Source organism: Vombatus ursinus, unplaced genomic scaffold, assembly GCF_900497805.2.
Source record: "Vombatus ursinus unplaced genomic scaffold, bare-nosed wombat genome assembly UNPS02015399.1, whole genome shotgun sequence".
NCBI classification, from domain to species: Eukaryota; Metazoa; Chordata; class Mammalia; order Diprotodontia; family Vombatidae; genus Vombatus; species Vombatus ursinus.
The window spans coordinates 93,199-108,024 of record NW_020955177.1 but is presented as its reverse complement, the minus strand read 5'-3'; the positions used below and the strand labels follow the sequence as shown (position 1 = coordinate 108,024).

General features: G+C 48.7%; 1 protein-coding gene across 1 annotated transcript in view; it reads right to left on the bottom strand.

Annotated features, from left to right (window-relative positions):
* Positions 1-458: 458 nt before the first annotated feature.
* Positions 459-14,826, bottom strand: part of LOC114032136 (coiled-coil domain-containing protein 188-like) — a 15,254-nt gene continuing 886 nt past the window's right edge. Inside the window, exons 2-11 of the mRNA XM_027847375.1 lie at positions 13,648-13,816; positions 10,620-10,745; positions 10,321-10,413; positions 9,570-9,647; positions 6,536-6,595; positions 5,940-6,004; positions 5,579-5,636; positions 4,042-4,085; positions 2,102-2,322; positions 459-507 (exon numbers count right to left, since the gene is read on the bottom strand). Of these exons, the coding sequence (XP_027703176.1) occupies positions 2,127-2,322; positions 4,042-4,085; positions 5,579-5,636; positions 5,940-6,004; positions 6,536-6,595; positions 9,570-9,647; positions 10,321-10,413; positions 10,620-10,745; positions 13,648-13,816 (889 nt within the window). The 3' untranslated portion in view covers positions 459-507; positions 2,102-2,126. The remainder of the gene's footprint in view (positions 508-2,101; positions 2,323-4,041; positions 4,086-5,578; positions 5,637-5,939; positions 6,005-6,535; positions 6,596-9,569; positions 9,648-10,320; positions 10,414-10,619; positions 10,746-13,647; positions 13,817-14,826) is intronic.

Here is a 14,826-nt window from a genome sequence, read left to right as displayed (position 1 = left end):
AATCTCAGGAAAAGCAAGGAGACTGATCTCAACAACTCCTAAGGCTTAGCACTTTGAGAAATGGAAACCAAAGGCCCAGAGAGGGCTCGGGACTTTCCTGGGCTCACACAGCAAACCGGAAACCAGGTTTTGTGACTCCTAAGACCTTTTGATGTTGCCACCATCTCCTCCCCGCCCCCTCTCCACCTTGGCCAGTCACCTCACAAGCCTATTCTCTGGGGCACCTATCCCCTGTGGAGATTGGGGGGGAGGAAGAGAGAGAACCTGGTCAGGAATGCGGGGGGGGGGGGCTGGAGGAGAAGGGGAGGAGCAGGGACCTGGCGACTGTTTCCAAGGAGAAACACAAACATGCATCGTCTCAAATATCAGAAATTTCTATGTGACGTTCTCCAGGGCCCAGCCCTCCAACAGAACAGGGTTGACAGGTCAGGGAGTCCCCAGCTGGTTCTCATCAACTGCAGAGAAAAGGGAGGCAGCCTGGAGAGAGGGGCCTTGTCCTCTTCTTCCCTGGAAAAGTGAGTCAATTTTGCCTCCTCTCTGACCCAGGGTCATTTTGCTGCTCACCCCTGCCCACTCTGGTCTGGCCTCCTGGGGCCTGGCCAGAGGCTAAAATCCAGCCATCCCCTTAGAGACCATCTCCTCCAGTGTCCTCATTTTATAGAGGAGACTGAGCCTCAGAGAAAGGTGGCTGGGTGACCTCAGCGGTCCCTCAGCCAACAGCGTCATTTTTCTTCCCACTAGCAATAGTTCCATTTTGTATTATTTGTAAAAAATTACATCCTCTTCTTCCAATTGTGAAGTGCTTGCCTCAGAATTCCCCTACTATGAGGCATACAGGTTAAGGAGGATTACCCCTATTTTGCAGAGGAGGAAACTGAGGTGGGGGAAAGAGAAAGTGAGAGAGAGAGAGAGGGAGAGAGAGAAAAGAGGAGAGGAGAGAAGACAGAGAGAGAGAGAGAGAGAGAGGGAGAGAAAAGAGGAGAGGAGAGAAGACAGACAGACAGAAAGAGAGATAGAAAGAGAGAGAGAGAGAGAGAGAGAGAGAGAGAATGACTTTCCCAGAGTCGCAGCTAATTAGCGTGAAAGCCGTCTTGGAGTCTCTTGACCCCAAACCTAGATCTTTTCCTTTAATCCTCCTCCTCACCTGTGTAAAGTCCCTTCCATGCAACTCCCTCCCCCTGCTCAGTGGGGCATCAGGCCCAGTACTTGCGCTTCTCTGGTAGGGACAGCCCCTCCCCAAAGGCAAGGCTGGTTGTAAAAATCTCTTCTAGAAAGAATATTAACCTGAGTATCAAGAGACTTAGTGTTCAGGCTACCTGCTCCCCCTTACTTGCTGGGTGGGGAGGTGGGCAAGTCATTTTCCAATCTAGGCCTCAGTTTTTCCATTATTTTATAGGAGGGTAATGATTACTGCTTTGCCTCATTCACAAGGCCATGGCAGGATCAAATGTCACCGTAGAAGGTGGAAGGGTGTGTTAGAAATGGTGTCCCGGAGCAGCTAGGTGGCGTAGTGGATAGAGCATTGGCCCTTTAGCTAGGAGGACCTGAGTTCAAATCTGACCTCACACCAAACACTTGACACTTACTAGCTGTGTGACCCTGGGCAAGTCACTTCACCCCAAATTGCCTAAAACCAAAAAAACCCCCCCAAAAACCCCAAACAAACAAAAAAAGAAATGGTGTCCCTAGGAAGCTCAAGGCTCTAGGGACTTGGAGGGGGCAGGAGGATCTTCCAGGCAGTGTTTGTTATAGAAGGCTGAATTTAGAGTCCAATGAACTGGATTTGAATCCTGGTTCTGACATAATACCCATGTGACCGTGGCAAATTTACTTGGCTTCTCTGTGTCTCAGTTTACTCATCTATAAAATGGACAGGATGCCTCTTATGTCCCATATGGCTCTAAGATACTGATCTCATAGTTAGAATCCTGTTCCTACTATTAAAGTCTGTGCTGTGTGGGCAATCACTCCAGCTTTTGCCCTCATAAGGTAAGGGGATGGGGGTAAAGCCTATTCCTGCTGTGACTTCTCTGGCAGAGGCAGTCAGGTGTTGGCATGCTCATGAGGAGGACCCAGCCTCATGTTTGGGGACATAACTCACCTCCCGGTGGCATGAAGCTCTGGGCCTAAAATGGCAGGAAGTCATCCACTTCCACCCTGAGGAAGGGGTCACACCAGGTTCGGATGCTCCAGACTGTTTTCTGGCTAATGATCAAGGGAAGAAGGCTCTTATAGGGACTGGAGTTCACTACATAGAGGTAAAACAGAACACTGCAGATGACCAGGCACAAACCCGCCTTGCTCAAGATTGTCCAGGATTTCCTGAGGGGAGAGGAGAGAAGAGTAGAAGAGAGGAGGTAGGGAAAAAGTCCCTCCCTGACACTGCTCTTCAGGGAGGGCGCACTAGCATGGTGTAAAAAGCACAGGACTTGGATAAGAATCCCAGCTCTGACATTAATTCCCTTTGTGACTTTGGGCAAGATGCTAAGCCTTTCTTGACCTCAGTTTCCTTTTATATAAAGTAAGAGACTTTGAGAGGATGATACCTAAGGTTCGTCCCAGCTCTGACATTCTACTTTCTATTTACTAGTCCTTACATTCCACGGTCTAGGAGCTCCTCCAGCCCAGATATTTTTTTTTGTTCTGAGGTTTCTTCTAACGCTGACATTCTGTGTTCCAAGGTTCCTCCCACCATTGACATTTTATGATCCCATAACTTTGGGGGGTTTGGGGAAAAAGAATTGAATTGTCAAAGAAGAGACTTTCAGTCCCCTGCCCCCAATAGGTACACTAGAGATTGGGCTAGGAGTTTTGGTCCTAAAGAGGTGAAGAATTGGCCCATGGGCTACGTTCTCAGCAGCCACCACCACCTGCTTAGAATGCTTCCATCACTGAACATTACAGCTTTAGCATTTCAGAGAGCATCTGGCCCAACCCCCCAGTCAGTGAAGGAATCCTCTCTGAAATCTTCATTCCACAGAGGGTATCAAGCCTCTACTTGAATCACTCCAGTGACAAGCAGCTCACTACCTTCTAGAGGTAGGCTATTTCCTTACTGGAAACCTCTAATCATCAAAAGCCTCTTTTTCCTGCTAATTAGAAGTCTACCACCTTTTAACTTCCATTTGGTGCCCGTTTCTGTCCTGTGGGGCCCGGCAGAAAAAGGCACATCCTTCTTCCACTTAACAGTCTTTTAAATACTACAGGAAGCCAGCTACCAGGACCTCTCCTTGTCCTAGAAGTCTAAGGGTAAATGTGCCCAATTTCTTGAGTTGATCCTTCTGTAAGATGGTCTCAAGGCCCTTCACTTATCCTGGATGCCCTTTCTGGACGCTTTCCGATTTATCAATATCCCCCCTAAAATGTAGGGCCCAGAACTCCAGAGGTGACCTGACTAGGGCAGAGGACAATAGGGCTATTGCCTCTTTATTCCTGGACACGCTGCCTCTCAGTGCAACCTAAGATTCAATTAACTTTCTTGGTTGCCACCCGATATGCTGACTCATATGAAGTCCACTGAGTCCCTGAGATCTTTTTGAGGCAAGCTGTCATCTCCCCATGTTCAGCTTGTGAAGTTGATTAAAAACCAAACCAAACCCCAAACTCTCAAGTGTATGATTGCATTTTATCCCTTTTAAATGTCCTTTTGTGAGATTTACCTCCATGTTCTAGCCTGCCAGAGTCTTTATTTGGATCCTCATTCAGTTATTCAGTGCATTAACCATCCCTCTAGTATTCTGTCCTCAGCAACTGTCATCTACGCTTTTACCCATCACCCATAAGAATGTTAAGGGTCAAGAGTAGATCCCTGGGGCATTCCACTGGAGGCATACCCTCCCCGGACCCTTGCCACTGATATTTGTGTGTTTTATTTAGCACCACTATCACCAATGGGTGTCAAGGTCTGTTGAATGGCTCCGGTGAGAGGAAGTTACATTGGTGTGATGCTGACCCAACCCCCCTTGAGTGTCAGTGCTCTGGGGGATGAGTTTCCCGTGGAATGGAGAACTTGTGTATTCCAGGAGGACCAGTTCCACCTACCTGGCCATCTGGTCATCTGGACATCTGGAGGGCGGCTGAGATGGCTAAGCAGAAGGAAAGAGGGGGGAGCTTAGTGGGGGGCTGGGAGCTGGAAGGGAATCCAATTCACCCTCCTCCATTTTGTCTGAGGCCTGCACACATGAGGTGTTTGAGGATCCCAGGATTAAGGGGTTAGAGTTGAAAGGAATTTAGATACCATTTTACATTTTTACATTTTTAGAGATGATTTTACAAGAAACTCGGACTCAGAGCAATGATGGCCCTTTGACTCTAAGCTTGACTTCCCCCGTTGGCCATTACTCTGAATCTATGTGTGTGTGTCAAATTCTCCTTTATTTGTTTTTTGTTGTTGTTGTTTTCATTAGGCAATAGTAGTGACTTGCCCAGAGTCACACAGCTAGTAAGTGTTATGTGTCTGAGGCCGGATTTGAACTCGGGTCCTCCTGACTCCAGGGCCAGTGCTCTATCCACTGCGCCACCTAGCTGCCACCACATTCCCCTTTACATACAGACAGCTGATGTGCTCGTTATAAACCACACTTACTAATTCATCAAAACCAGCCCCCTGTGGGGACACCATCTAAATATTTCTCATTAAAAACCAAGGTTAAAAACTGGGCATCTGTGAAAGGACATTGGGCCCAAAGTCAGTTTCACTTCCTAACTTTGCAATTGACCACAACAGTCGTGGGCACGCAAGAGTTTAAGGGGTTACGTGATACTGGGCAAGTCGCTTGACCAGTCTGGGACTCAGGAACCTTAGACCGTAGAACAGAGATCAGAGCTGAGAAAGGGCTTAGGGATCACCAAGCCTAGTGATTCTCAACCTTCGTAACATAAACCCCTGTGTGTGTGTGTGTGTGTGTGTGTGTGTGTGTGTGTGTGTGTAGGATTCAGAGAGTTAGTGCTAGGAGTCTGAGAAGCCATATGTGACCCAAGCATTATCATTTGAATTTTATCCAGAACCAATAAAACGTGTGCTGTGACTTCAGCTCTGTGTGTGTGAATGTGGTTCATGAAGCTTTCCGACATCTTTAAAATGGGATCTCAGGGCTTTGTGATTGAAAAGGTTGGGAAATAATGCCCAAACTTTCCCCACTTCCAGAACTTTTTTTTTATTCAGTTGTTTCGTTCACATTCAACTCTTTGTGACCCCATTTGGGGTTTTCTTGGCAAAGATGCTGGAAGTGGTTTGCCATTTCCTTCTCCAGTTCATTTTACCGATGAGGAAACTGAGGCAAACAGGGTTAAATGACTTGCTCAAGGTCACACAGCCAGTAAGTGTCTGAGACTGGATTTGAACTTGGGTTTTCCTGACTCCAGACCCATTGCTCTATCCACTGCAGTGCCACCTAGCTGCCCAGAATTTTACTGATGGGGAAAACTGAGGTCCAGTAAGGGGGAGTTACCCAAGATCATGCAGTGAGTTAGTGAGAAGGCAGGCCTGATCTGCTCTTTTCCCTGAGCCCACCTGCCTCACTTAAAAATATTTGGCTCCCACTGAATAAATTGTTGGAGGGATGGAAAGTATGCTTACCTTCTTCTTCTGCATAAGCAAGCCTTTCCTGGTCAGAGTTTGGCACCGGGCCTTGTCCCTGTGAAAATCCAAGATAGCAGAGACTGTTCCAGAGACCCTGGGAAATCTAGTTTTCCATGGGCACGTGGATGGGGAGGGGGAGGGGGTTTGGGGATGAAGGTGGCAATGATGTCTTTCATGCTGCACCCCGTTCCCCACTTCCTTCACTCTCTGAATCTGATTGAGGTGGGTGGGGTAGCTAATAAGGCAGAGCAGCTCCTGCTCTCCAGCTCTGGGAAGGGGGCAGCAGGAGGGAAGGGGGGACAGTTCTAGCAGGCTCATTACTACACTCAGCAGGGAGTGCTGTTTGCCTCTTATTCACCGAAGAATTTCCATTCGTATGTCTTCCACCTCGTTTAACACATCTCTAATATCCTTTTTGAGATTCTGAAACCCAGAACAGAGGAAAGAGCATCTGTATTTTCTCAGTCCTCTCCTGCCCCACCCCCCACTGCAGCTGGACACTGACCCTCAGCTTCCCGCAATCTGTTTGTCCCTATTCCACTTCTCCTGCCCCCCGCCCCCAGCTCTGTCTCTTTCTCCATTCTATTGCCCTCTGCTGGCTGTCTGCCCCCCATCCATCCCCCCAACTCAATTCCCTCTTTCATTCCCTCAGGCCATTGTCATCTGGTCCCTCAGCACATCCCTCTGCCCTAAATGCTTTGAGGATGTGTGTGGGTGATGCTTTTTCTGAGCTGCTCAGTCTCTGGGGAAATGAGCTTGGAATGTCCTGGCTTTTATGGAGGGGGAAATAGTTCTCCTGATCCCTGGGTCTGAGCAGGCCCCAAGCTTGGGTCCCCTGTAGCCCTCTCTGCCTCTGCTCCTGCCCTTCCCTGGCTAGGGGGTTTCCCAGAGACCTGGCTGTGGCCAATAGACCTCCCCCCACCCAGTTCCCACCCAGGAGACAAGTCAGCCTACCAGAAGTCCTTTAGCCTGGTCAGTCAAGGACATGTGAACTTCACTCATACCATTCCACACCTGAGCAAGGAGGAACAGCAGATCTGACCACCTCATGGAGCTGACCCAGCTATTCACACCTCTTCCACACCGCCCCCCCCCCCCCATGGTGGGCTCTACACTGGGTAATCATTTGTTTGTCCACAGGAAGCCCGAAGACAGCATGCCCCAGGACACTCTTCTACCAGTCAGAAGGGTTAGGGATGATACTTGGCTCTGACAGCTGTGGGACCTTAGGCAAAAACCAATATCTGTAAGCCTCAGTTTTCTCATCTGTAAAATGGGGATGACTACCTACTTCACAGAGCTGTTGAGGAAAGTACCTTACCAACCTCGAACTGCTCTAGAATTGAGAGTTATCTTTTCTGTCACTAACACTGTCTTTCCTATCCCCTCATTCTGGTAGAATGACAAAAGGACTCTTTCTTAACTTAGAATGAGGAGTTGTAGAGTTCAGTCATTTTCAGTGGTGTCCAACTCTTCAGGACCCTATTTGGGGTTTTCTTGGCAGAGATCCTGGAGTGGCTTGCCATTCTCCAGCTCATTTTGCAGATGAGGAAACGGAGGCAAACAGGGTGAAGTGGCTTGCCCAGGGTCGTACAGCTAGAAAGTGTCTTGAGGCCAGATTTGAACTCGGGGAAATGAGTCTTCCTGACTACAGTCCCAGCGCTCAGTGCACTATGGCGCCACCTAGTGGCCTCAGAATGAGGAAACTTGGTTCAAATCCTGCCTCTGCCCTTCACGAGCTACGTGACCCTCATCAACCTCCTTTTCCTCATGTGTAAAAGGAGGACCAGGTGATCCTAAGGCTCCTTCCAGCCTCTGATACCCTTTGGTTCTATAAGACCTCGAGGCAAGAGGAAAAGTGAATCTCTGGTGCAGACTGGGACGGCACCAAGAAGCTGGGGAAGGGGCAGTTCCCCAGCATGACCACGAGGTGGCGTAGTGACTCCACACTTGGCCACAGCCTTAAGGGGCTGACTCATACCACCAACTGCTCCCTTTTCTAGAACAACAACAATAATAAATAATAGCCAACATTTATATAGCGCTTGCCAAGTGCCAGACACTGTGCTAAGTCTTTACAATTATTATTTCACTTGATCCACATGAAAGCCCTGGGAGACAAGTGTTATTATCATCCCCTTTTTACAAATGAGGAAACTGAGGTTAGGTGACTTGCCCAGGGTCACCCAGCTAGTAAGTGTCTGAGGCTGAATTTGGTGTTCCTGACTTCAGAAGTGGCGCTCTATCCGTTGCACCACCTAGCTGCCCCTCTGACAAAATACTTCCTCCATGAGGAGTGATGCAAAGATCATTCTTCCCATTTTACAGATGAAGAAACTAAAGTCAAGAGAGCATCGTAGCACCTCCGAGCTTCACAGGAGCTAAGAGGTCATCTGGCCCAAGTGGTCCCTGAAGCAAAGGTTAAATGACTTGATCAAGAAGCACGCCGGTCAATGATGGAGCCTGAATCAAGACCGTCTGACTACCAAGCCTCTGTTCTTCCCACTATGCTAAGGCCGCCTTCCTCTTCCTTCTAAGAGGAATATATATATATATATATTCCTATATATATATAATATATATATATTATACATAGATATAATTTGATCCTTATTCAAAGCCCAGGAGGTGTTTATACTATCTCCACTATACAGATGAAGAAACTGAGGCAAACAGAGGTTAAGAGACTTGCTCAGAGTCACAGCCAGAAAGTGTCTGAGGCAGGATTTGAACTCAGGTCTTCCTGATTTCAGGCCCAGACCACCCTGCTTCCTCACTGCGTCACATTGAATTGCTTTAAAGTATCTTAGAATTTTATAAACAAAGTATCTTAGAACCTGAAAGACAAATATTTTAAAAATGGTTTTAGATTATAAAAACAGTGTTTTCAATCCTTAGAAATGTACTATCCAACTATTAGAACGTTGTGATTAAGCTTATAAATTTAGAGACAAAATATCCAATATCCCTAGAAACAAAGTATCTTAGAACCTTGGCAACAAAATCTAATAATCCTAGAAATTAAATCTTAGACTTTTTGTAACAAAGTATCTTAGTATAAGCATTCTGGTGGGCACTGAGTTCCTGAGTTATGTTAACATTCTAATCTTATAGAACAACGTTTCTTAGAATTTTAGAAACAAAATATTATAAATTCTAAGAAAAAGGTATCAGAATTTTAGAGACATACTACCTTAGATTTTTAGAGACTAACTACTGTAGAAACAGTATCAGACTTTTCCAAAGGTTTCACTCTTTAGAAATATAGCGTCAGATTCTTAGAATTAAGACTGAAACCCTTAGAGATGGAGGAGCAGAATCTAGGAGAACATTTTGGGCTTTAGAAACCGAATCTGAAATGGACTTAGAAGACTTGATGTTGCCAGATGTTCCTATGGGCAAATCACAGAAGATGCTGAGCTCCAGTTCTCAGAGTCTGTAAAATCTGTAAGATGGCGATAACAATGTAGCAGTCTTTACTGGATCGTGGGTTTGGAAGCCTTATCAAGAGATGTCAACCCCCTTCACTTTTATAGATGGGGAACCTGAGGCCTGAGAAGAGGAGGGGCTTGTGCAGATGCACACAGCTGTGTTCCACGGCTCACATGCAGGATTCAACCTCAGATCTCCTGCCCCAGACTGTGTGAGGCTTAGTACCCACTACTGCCTTGAACACTTTTCACAGTCACAGAGGCTTGGCAAACCTTGAAAGCACTTTAAAATGCGAGCGGCAGTTGCCACTATTGTGGCTATTATTATTACTAGCATTTCAGAGAACTCAGGGGCAGGGCAGCTCCCAGGAATAGCAAGGATTCCGGCTCCAGTTGTCCTCTGGCCCAAGTCTAGTCACTGCTTTCCTCCCACAGAGCCATACTGGGAATGTGTGGACTAGGTCGAAGGCTTATGGGGTGGAGCTGGGGCTCAGCTGGGGTCAGTTTGGTTGGGAGGCTGGGGAAGGGAGTGGGTGACCCTTAGAGATCCCGCCCACCTGACAAGATTGGTAGGTTACCTCTGTGATAGATGTCTTCTTTCTCTCAAAGGCCAGCCTCATCTGCTGCAGCTCTTTCTGGGGACCGGGGAGAGGGAGCCTTAGGAGGGTAGTTCAGCGACTTGGGTTGTGGACTGCCCTTAGGTGAGCGCAGTGCCAAGGAAGAGGGTGCCATACGGGGCAGGGGGTAACAGGAATTTCAAGGAGGGGAAGTCATACCTTATATCACTGGGCTTAAACCTGGCCTCATCTTCATTATCCCTTGCCCTGTGCCAACCCTATCCTAAGCTCTATGCCCTTCCTTACAGGCAGATGTGGGTGAGGTGGTGGGGGAAATAGAGGAGAATCAGGAGGAGGAGACAAACATCTGACAGGAGGCAGTGCTTGCAGGTGAATGGGTCCTTCCTGCCTAGAATGGGGCACAAAGAGCCCACAAGGACCTCTTCCCCCCCTTTCCCCAGAGGATCCCAGTAGCCAGAGTTCCCAGCCCTGGTACTACTTCCCCCAGGCATCTCTCTGGAGGAACTCTTAGGAATATAGGACTGTGAGTTGGGGGAGACCCTCCAGCTCACCCTGGCATTGTCAGAGCCATGACTTACACCCAGAGGTCCTAGACCTGAAGCCCAGGGCACTGGCTGCCTCTGCTGTCAGAGCCACCTCTGGGATTGGAGGCCAACGGGGACCAGAAGCACAGGCTAGCCTTGACTGGGCCAAGTGGCGCCTCTAGATTCTGGGCTTCTCTCTGTCTTACCTGGGACTTTTCCATGAAGGGGTCCTCATGAGGGCAGATTTTTTGTTTTAGCATCTGTACTGTCCTTGGGTCATCCATCATCTGGGGACAGTCCTCCTGGGACGTCCCAGGGAGCCCCCAACAGTTTATCTACCATAGCTGGACCGGGGGAGGTGGGGTGTCCTTCCATTCTGACTGTGCCTCCTCCCCCAACCTCTACCCCTCCCCCAGGTTCTTCCCACCCACCCCCAGACCCCTCTCCAGCTTAAGAGTCCTGGCCCCCCCCTTCCATCCCCTCCACAGTTGCTGGCATCCCAGGCCCTCACCCAAGACAGGATCTGTAAGTGATGCTGATGGTTGGGGCACATGGACATAAAGTCATGCCTCATCTCCCTTGGCTCCATGATGTCTTTGAGCTGCCCCCTCAGCTCCTGGTTCATATCCTTCTGTAATGAGAGGTTGAAAGGGTGACAGGTAGAGTCAGAGGGCCCAGGTTAATGTCCTAGTCTGCTCCTCACTATCCATGAGATCTTAGAAGCAAATCTTGTAAGGTGTCCGGGCCTCAGTGGCAAAATGAATGAGTTGGATTAGATGATCCCAGGTCCCCTTCATCTCTAAAGCCCATGAAATGGGAAGAAGCCCAATGGGCCCATTTTTTGATGGGAACACTGAGCCTAGGCCCTGCCATGAGGCAGATCTGAGGAGCTGTTTCTATCCTTTCTTCTTCTTGCATTTCTCTGTGTGGCCATGGTCAGGACAAAATCAGAAGGTCCAACTCTAAGATCTGCCCACAGTCTGGCTCTGGGCTCTGAGCTCAGGTCCCTCCAGCAGCCTTGGGCCTGTTCCTTCCTTGTCCCCTTACCAGCAGCCCTCTCGTACGTCAGTGAACCCTGCTTTCAGAGGAGGGACTCTCCAGAGCTGTTATTAAGGGAAGGGGAGAGGGCAGCAGGAAAAGAGGGAAAGGAGAAGGGGGACATCATGCATCTGAAGTGGGCTGTCTATCTGTGAAGGGGTAAGTCCCAAGAATGCCCAGGCCTGGGAAAACTGGATGGGATTCAAAGGATATAGCTCCCCAATCCACCCATCTTCACTTGCCAATGTTATGAATACAAAATTTAGAGCTGAGCGGACACTTAGAATGAAGAATCAGAGCCTGGAGGGACCTCAGAAAAGGGAATGTCAGAGGTGAGAGAGGCCTGAGAATAGGGGATGTCAGAGCTGGGAGGGGCCTCAAAACAGGGGATGTCAGAGCTGGGAAGGACCTTAGAACAGGGGATATCAGAGCTGGGAGGGGCCTAGAACAGGTGATGTCATGGCTGGGAGGGCCTTAGAACAGGAGATGACAGGGCTGGGAGGAGCCTAGAACAGGGGATGTCAGACTGGGAAGGGCCCCAGAACAGAGGATGTCAGAGCTGGGAGATGCCTGAGAACAGGGGATGTCAGGGCTGGGAGGGGCCTCTGATATCTTTAGTCCAACCTCTCTCCACTACCATCTCCCTCTTCCCTCTCTAACCTTCAATACCTCCCTCTCTGTTGGCTGCTTTCCTGCTGTGTACAAATTCACCTGCGTTTTCCTTATCCTTAAAAAACCTTTACTAGACCCTACCATGCCTGCTAGTTATCTTCCCATATGTCTCCTTCATTTCTTAGCCAAATGCCTTGAAAAAAGGCTGCCTTGCCCAGGGCCACACGCACAGCCAGTGAGTGTCTGTGGCTGGATTTGAACTCAGGTTCATCCTGACTCCAGACTCAGGGCTCTCTCCACTTAACCACTTAGCAGTCTCTCCAAAGTTACCAAAGATCTCTTAATGGCCGTATCTAACTGCCCTTTGAAAATCCTTATTCTTCTTGGGCTCTCTGCAGCCATTGACATGGTTGGTCAGCCTCTTCTTGGGGATCCTCTCACCTTTCTTGGCCTCTCCTGGCCCCCCTCTTCCTTGTCCCTCAGTCTACCTTGCTATCATACTCCCAGGCCACATTTCCTAACTGGGTGTATTGTCCGAGGCTTTTTTCTGGGTCCTCTTCTCCTTCCTCTTGACACTGTTCCATTTGGTGATATCAGTAGTCCCCAAAGGTTTAATAGGCATCTCTGAGCAGATGACTCCCAGATCTATGTGCTTTCCCCTATTTATGAAATCTCTTAGCCTCAGTTTTCCTCACCTGTGAAATAGGGATAATCATAAAAGCACCTACTTCTCAGGGTTATTGTGAGGATCAAGTAGGATAACATGCAAACTGGAAAATGCTATAGATGTGTGATGATGATGGTGATGCCACCATCCCACCAATAACCCTGGTTGGCATCCTCCGGGCCAGGCTCACGCTTTCTCGTGCCAACCACATCTTGCTCTCTCTAGCTCCATAACACAGATTGTGTCTGCCCCCTTTCTCTCCCACACTGACCCAGAGGCTGCCAACTTTGGACCCTCACCCTTTCTCCAATGGACTCAGCTCCCAGCTTCTTGTTCCCTTTCCTCTCTCCGGCCGCCAAATTATTTTCCTAAAGTGAAGAATTGACTGTCTCACCGCCTTACTCAATCCATGCCAGTGGTTTCCTATTACCTTGAGGACTGAATATAATAAACTCCTCTGTTTGGAATGTAAAGGTTTTCACCACCTGGCCAGAGCCTCTATTCCCAACCTCATCACATATCACTTCCCTTGAGGTGCTCTAAAGTCTAACCAAACTTGCTGTTCTTCATACCAGATATTCATTTTCCCATCTCTGTGCCTTTGCCCAGGCCATCTCTCATGCCTAGAATGCCCTCCTTTCTCCTCACTTTCACTTCTGGAAAGTCTTGGTTTTCCTTCAAGACTCCACCAAAGTACCGCCTCCTACATGAAGCCTTCCTTCCCTTATCCCAAAGCTGCTAGTGCCCTGCCCCTGCCCCAGGTTACCTTGTATGTACAATATATTTGGTATCTACCCACACATCTACATGTTGCCTCCCCTGCTATAAAAAAAAACAACAACAAAACTCTTGAGGGTAGGAATTGTTTCACTTTTGACTTTGTGTCTTCATCACTTAACATAAGGCCTAACACACAGTAAGTGCTTGATTGACTGGCACACTTTCGTCTTCCGGGCCAGAGTATGCTTTTTTGTATTTTCCTTTTCTCACATGCCAGGGTCCTGGTAGGATCTTAAATGAATAGCTTTAGAGATGTAAGGAACCTTAAGCCCAATCCTCTCATTTGTCACGTGGGGAAACTGAGGCACAGAGAGGTTAGGGGACTTGCCCTGGGGAAGTTTAACTGAGTTCTTCCTGACTCTACTCTCTATCCATTACACAGTTCTGTTTAGCACAGGGACAGTTTAGGGGGGCTTTGGGATCAGGGGGCCCCTACCAGTTTTTGGTTAGCCTGCTCCAGCTCCAGGATGGTGTTCCTTTCCTCATAGGGGTTCAGGTTCACAACTGAGCATCGAAGAAGCCGGGGTTGGCCTGAGGCCGTGTGCGGCTGCATAGGTCGTGGGGGTGGTGGTGGAGGCTGTGGGTACCCGTGTAATCTCTGTCTGCTGTTGGAGGAAGACAAAGCCACAGGCTAGTGAGTGCCCAGGACCTGGCATTGGTTTGGGGCCATGCTATGAAGAAGACACAGGCAGAAGGGGTAAGGTGTGGAGGGGAGGGGGAGAGGAGAGATACAGTGGAGGCCCAAGGACATGATGTGTGTGTGCGTGTGTGTGTGCCTGCTAAAGAGATATAGTGCGGGCTCAGGGACACAGTGAGAGACTGAGGACTTGGCAGGATGTGGGGCTCAGGAATGGTATATAGTGGGTCTGAGAACTGCTGGAGAGTAGGTGGTAGGGCAGGAGGTATGTGAGGTCTTCAAACCCGCTATACACACATGCACAGGTAATTTGGGGGAAGGGCTTTGCTTTTGACTTCTTTAAAGGCAGCCCCCTCACATCTATCCCTAGGCCCGAGGCTGTGTCTTCCAGACTGGAGCGCTCAGAGAACTGAGCTCTGATATCCCTGGACCAGTGAGCAGGGCAGAGGGGAGTGATCAGGGTGGGGTGGGGGTAGGGAGAAACCTGAGATAGACACTGCTGGAGAGAGACCTCTCTCTATGGGCTGAGAAAGATCCAGGATTGGAATTTCCAGGAACTTAGCCCCCATAGATGATCTGGGGTCTGCCTCCTTCCTCACTAACCAGGACTAGTCCCCTTCCCTTGGCTTCCCCCATCTTCTTCCTCTGCCTGTCCTGTCTCTCCTTTTCTCACTGTCTTTTCCTCTGTCTCTCCCTGGTGCCCTTGTTTTTATCCCTCACATCTATTCTCTCTCTCCCTCCCTTTCTACTTCTGCCTCTGTCTCTGATTCTCTTTCTTCTCTTATCTCTGCCTGTTTTTGTTTCTATCTCTGTTCTACTTCTCCCCCCTTCTTTGTCTGTCTCTGTTTTGCTATCATCTCTGTTTTTGTCTCAGTCTAGGTTCTCTGTGTCTCTCAAATTTATTCTCTCCCTCCCTTTCTCTTTGTCATGGCTTTTGTCTCTGTCTCTGCATTTCTATCTGTTATCTCTCCCTTTCTG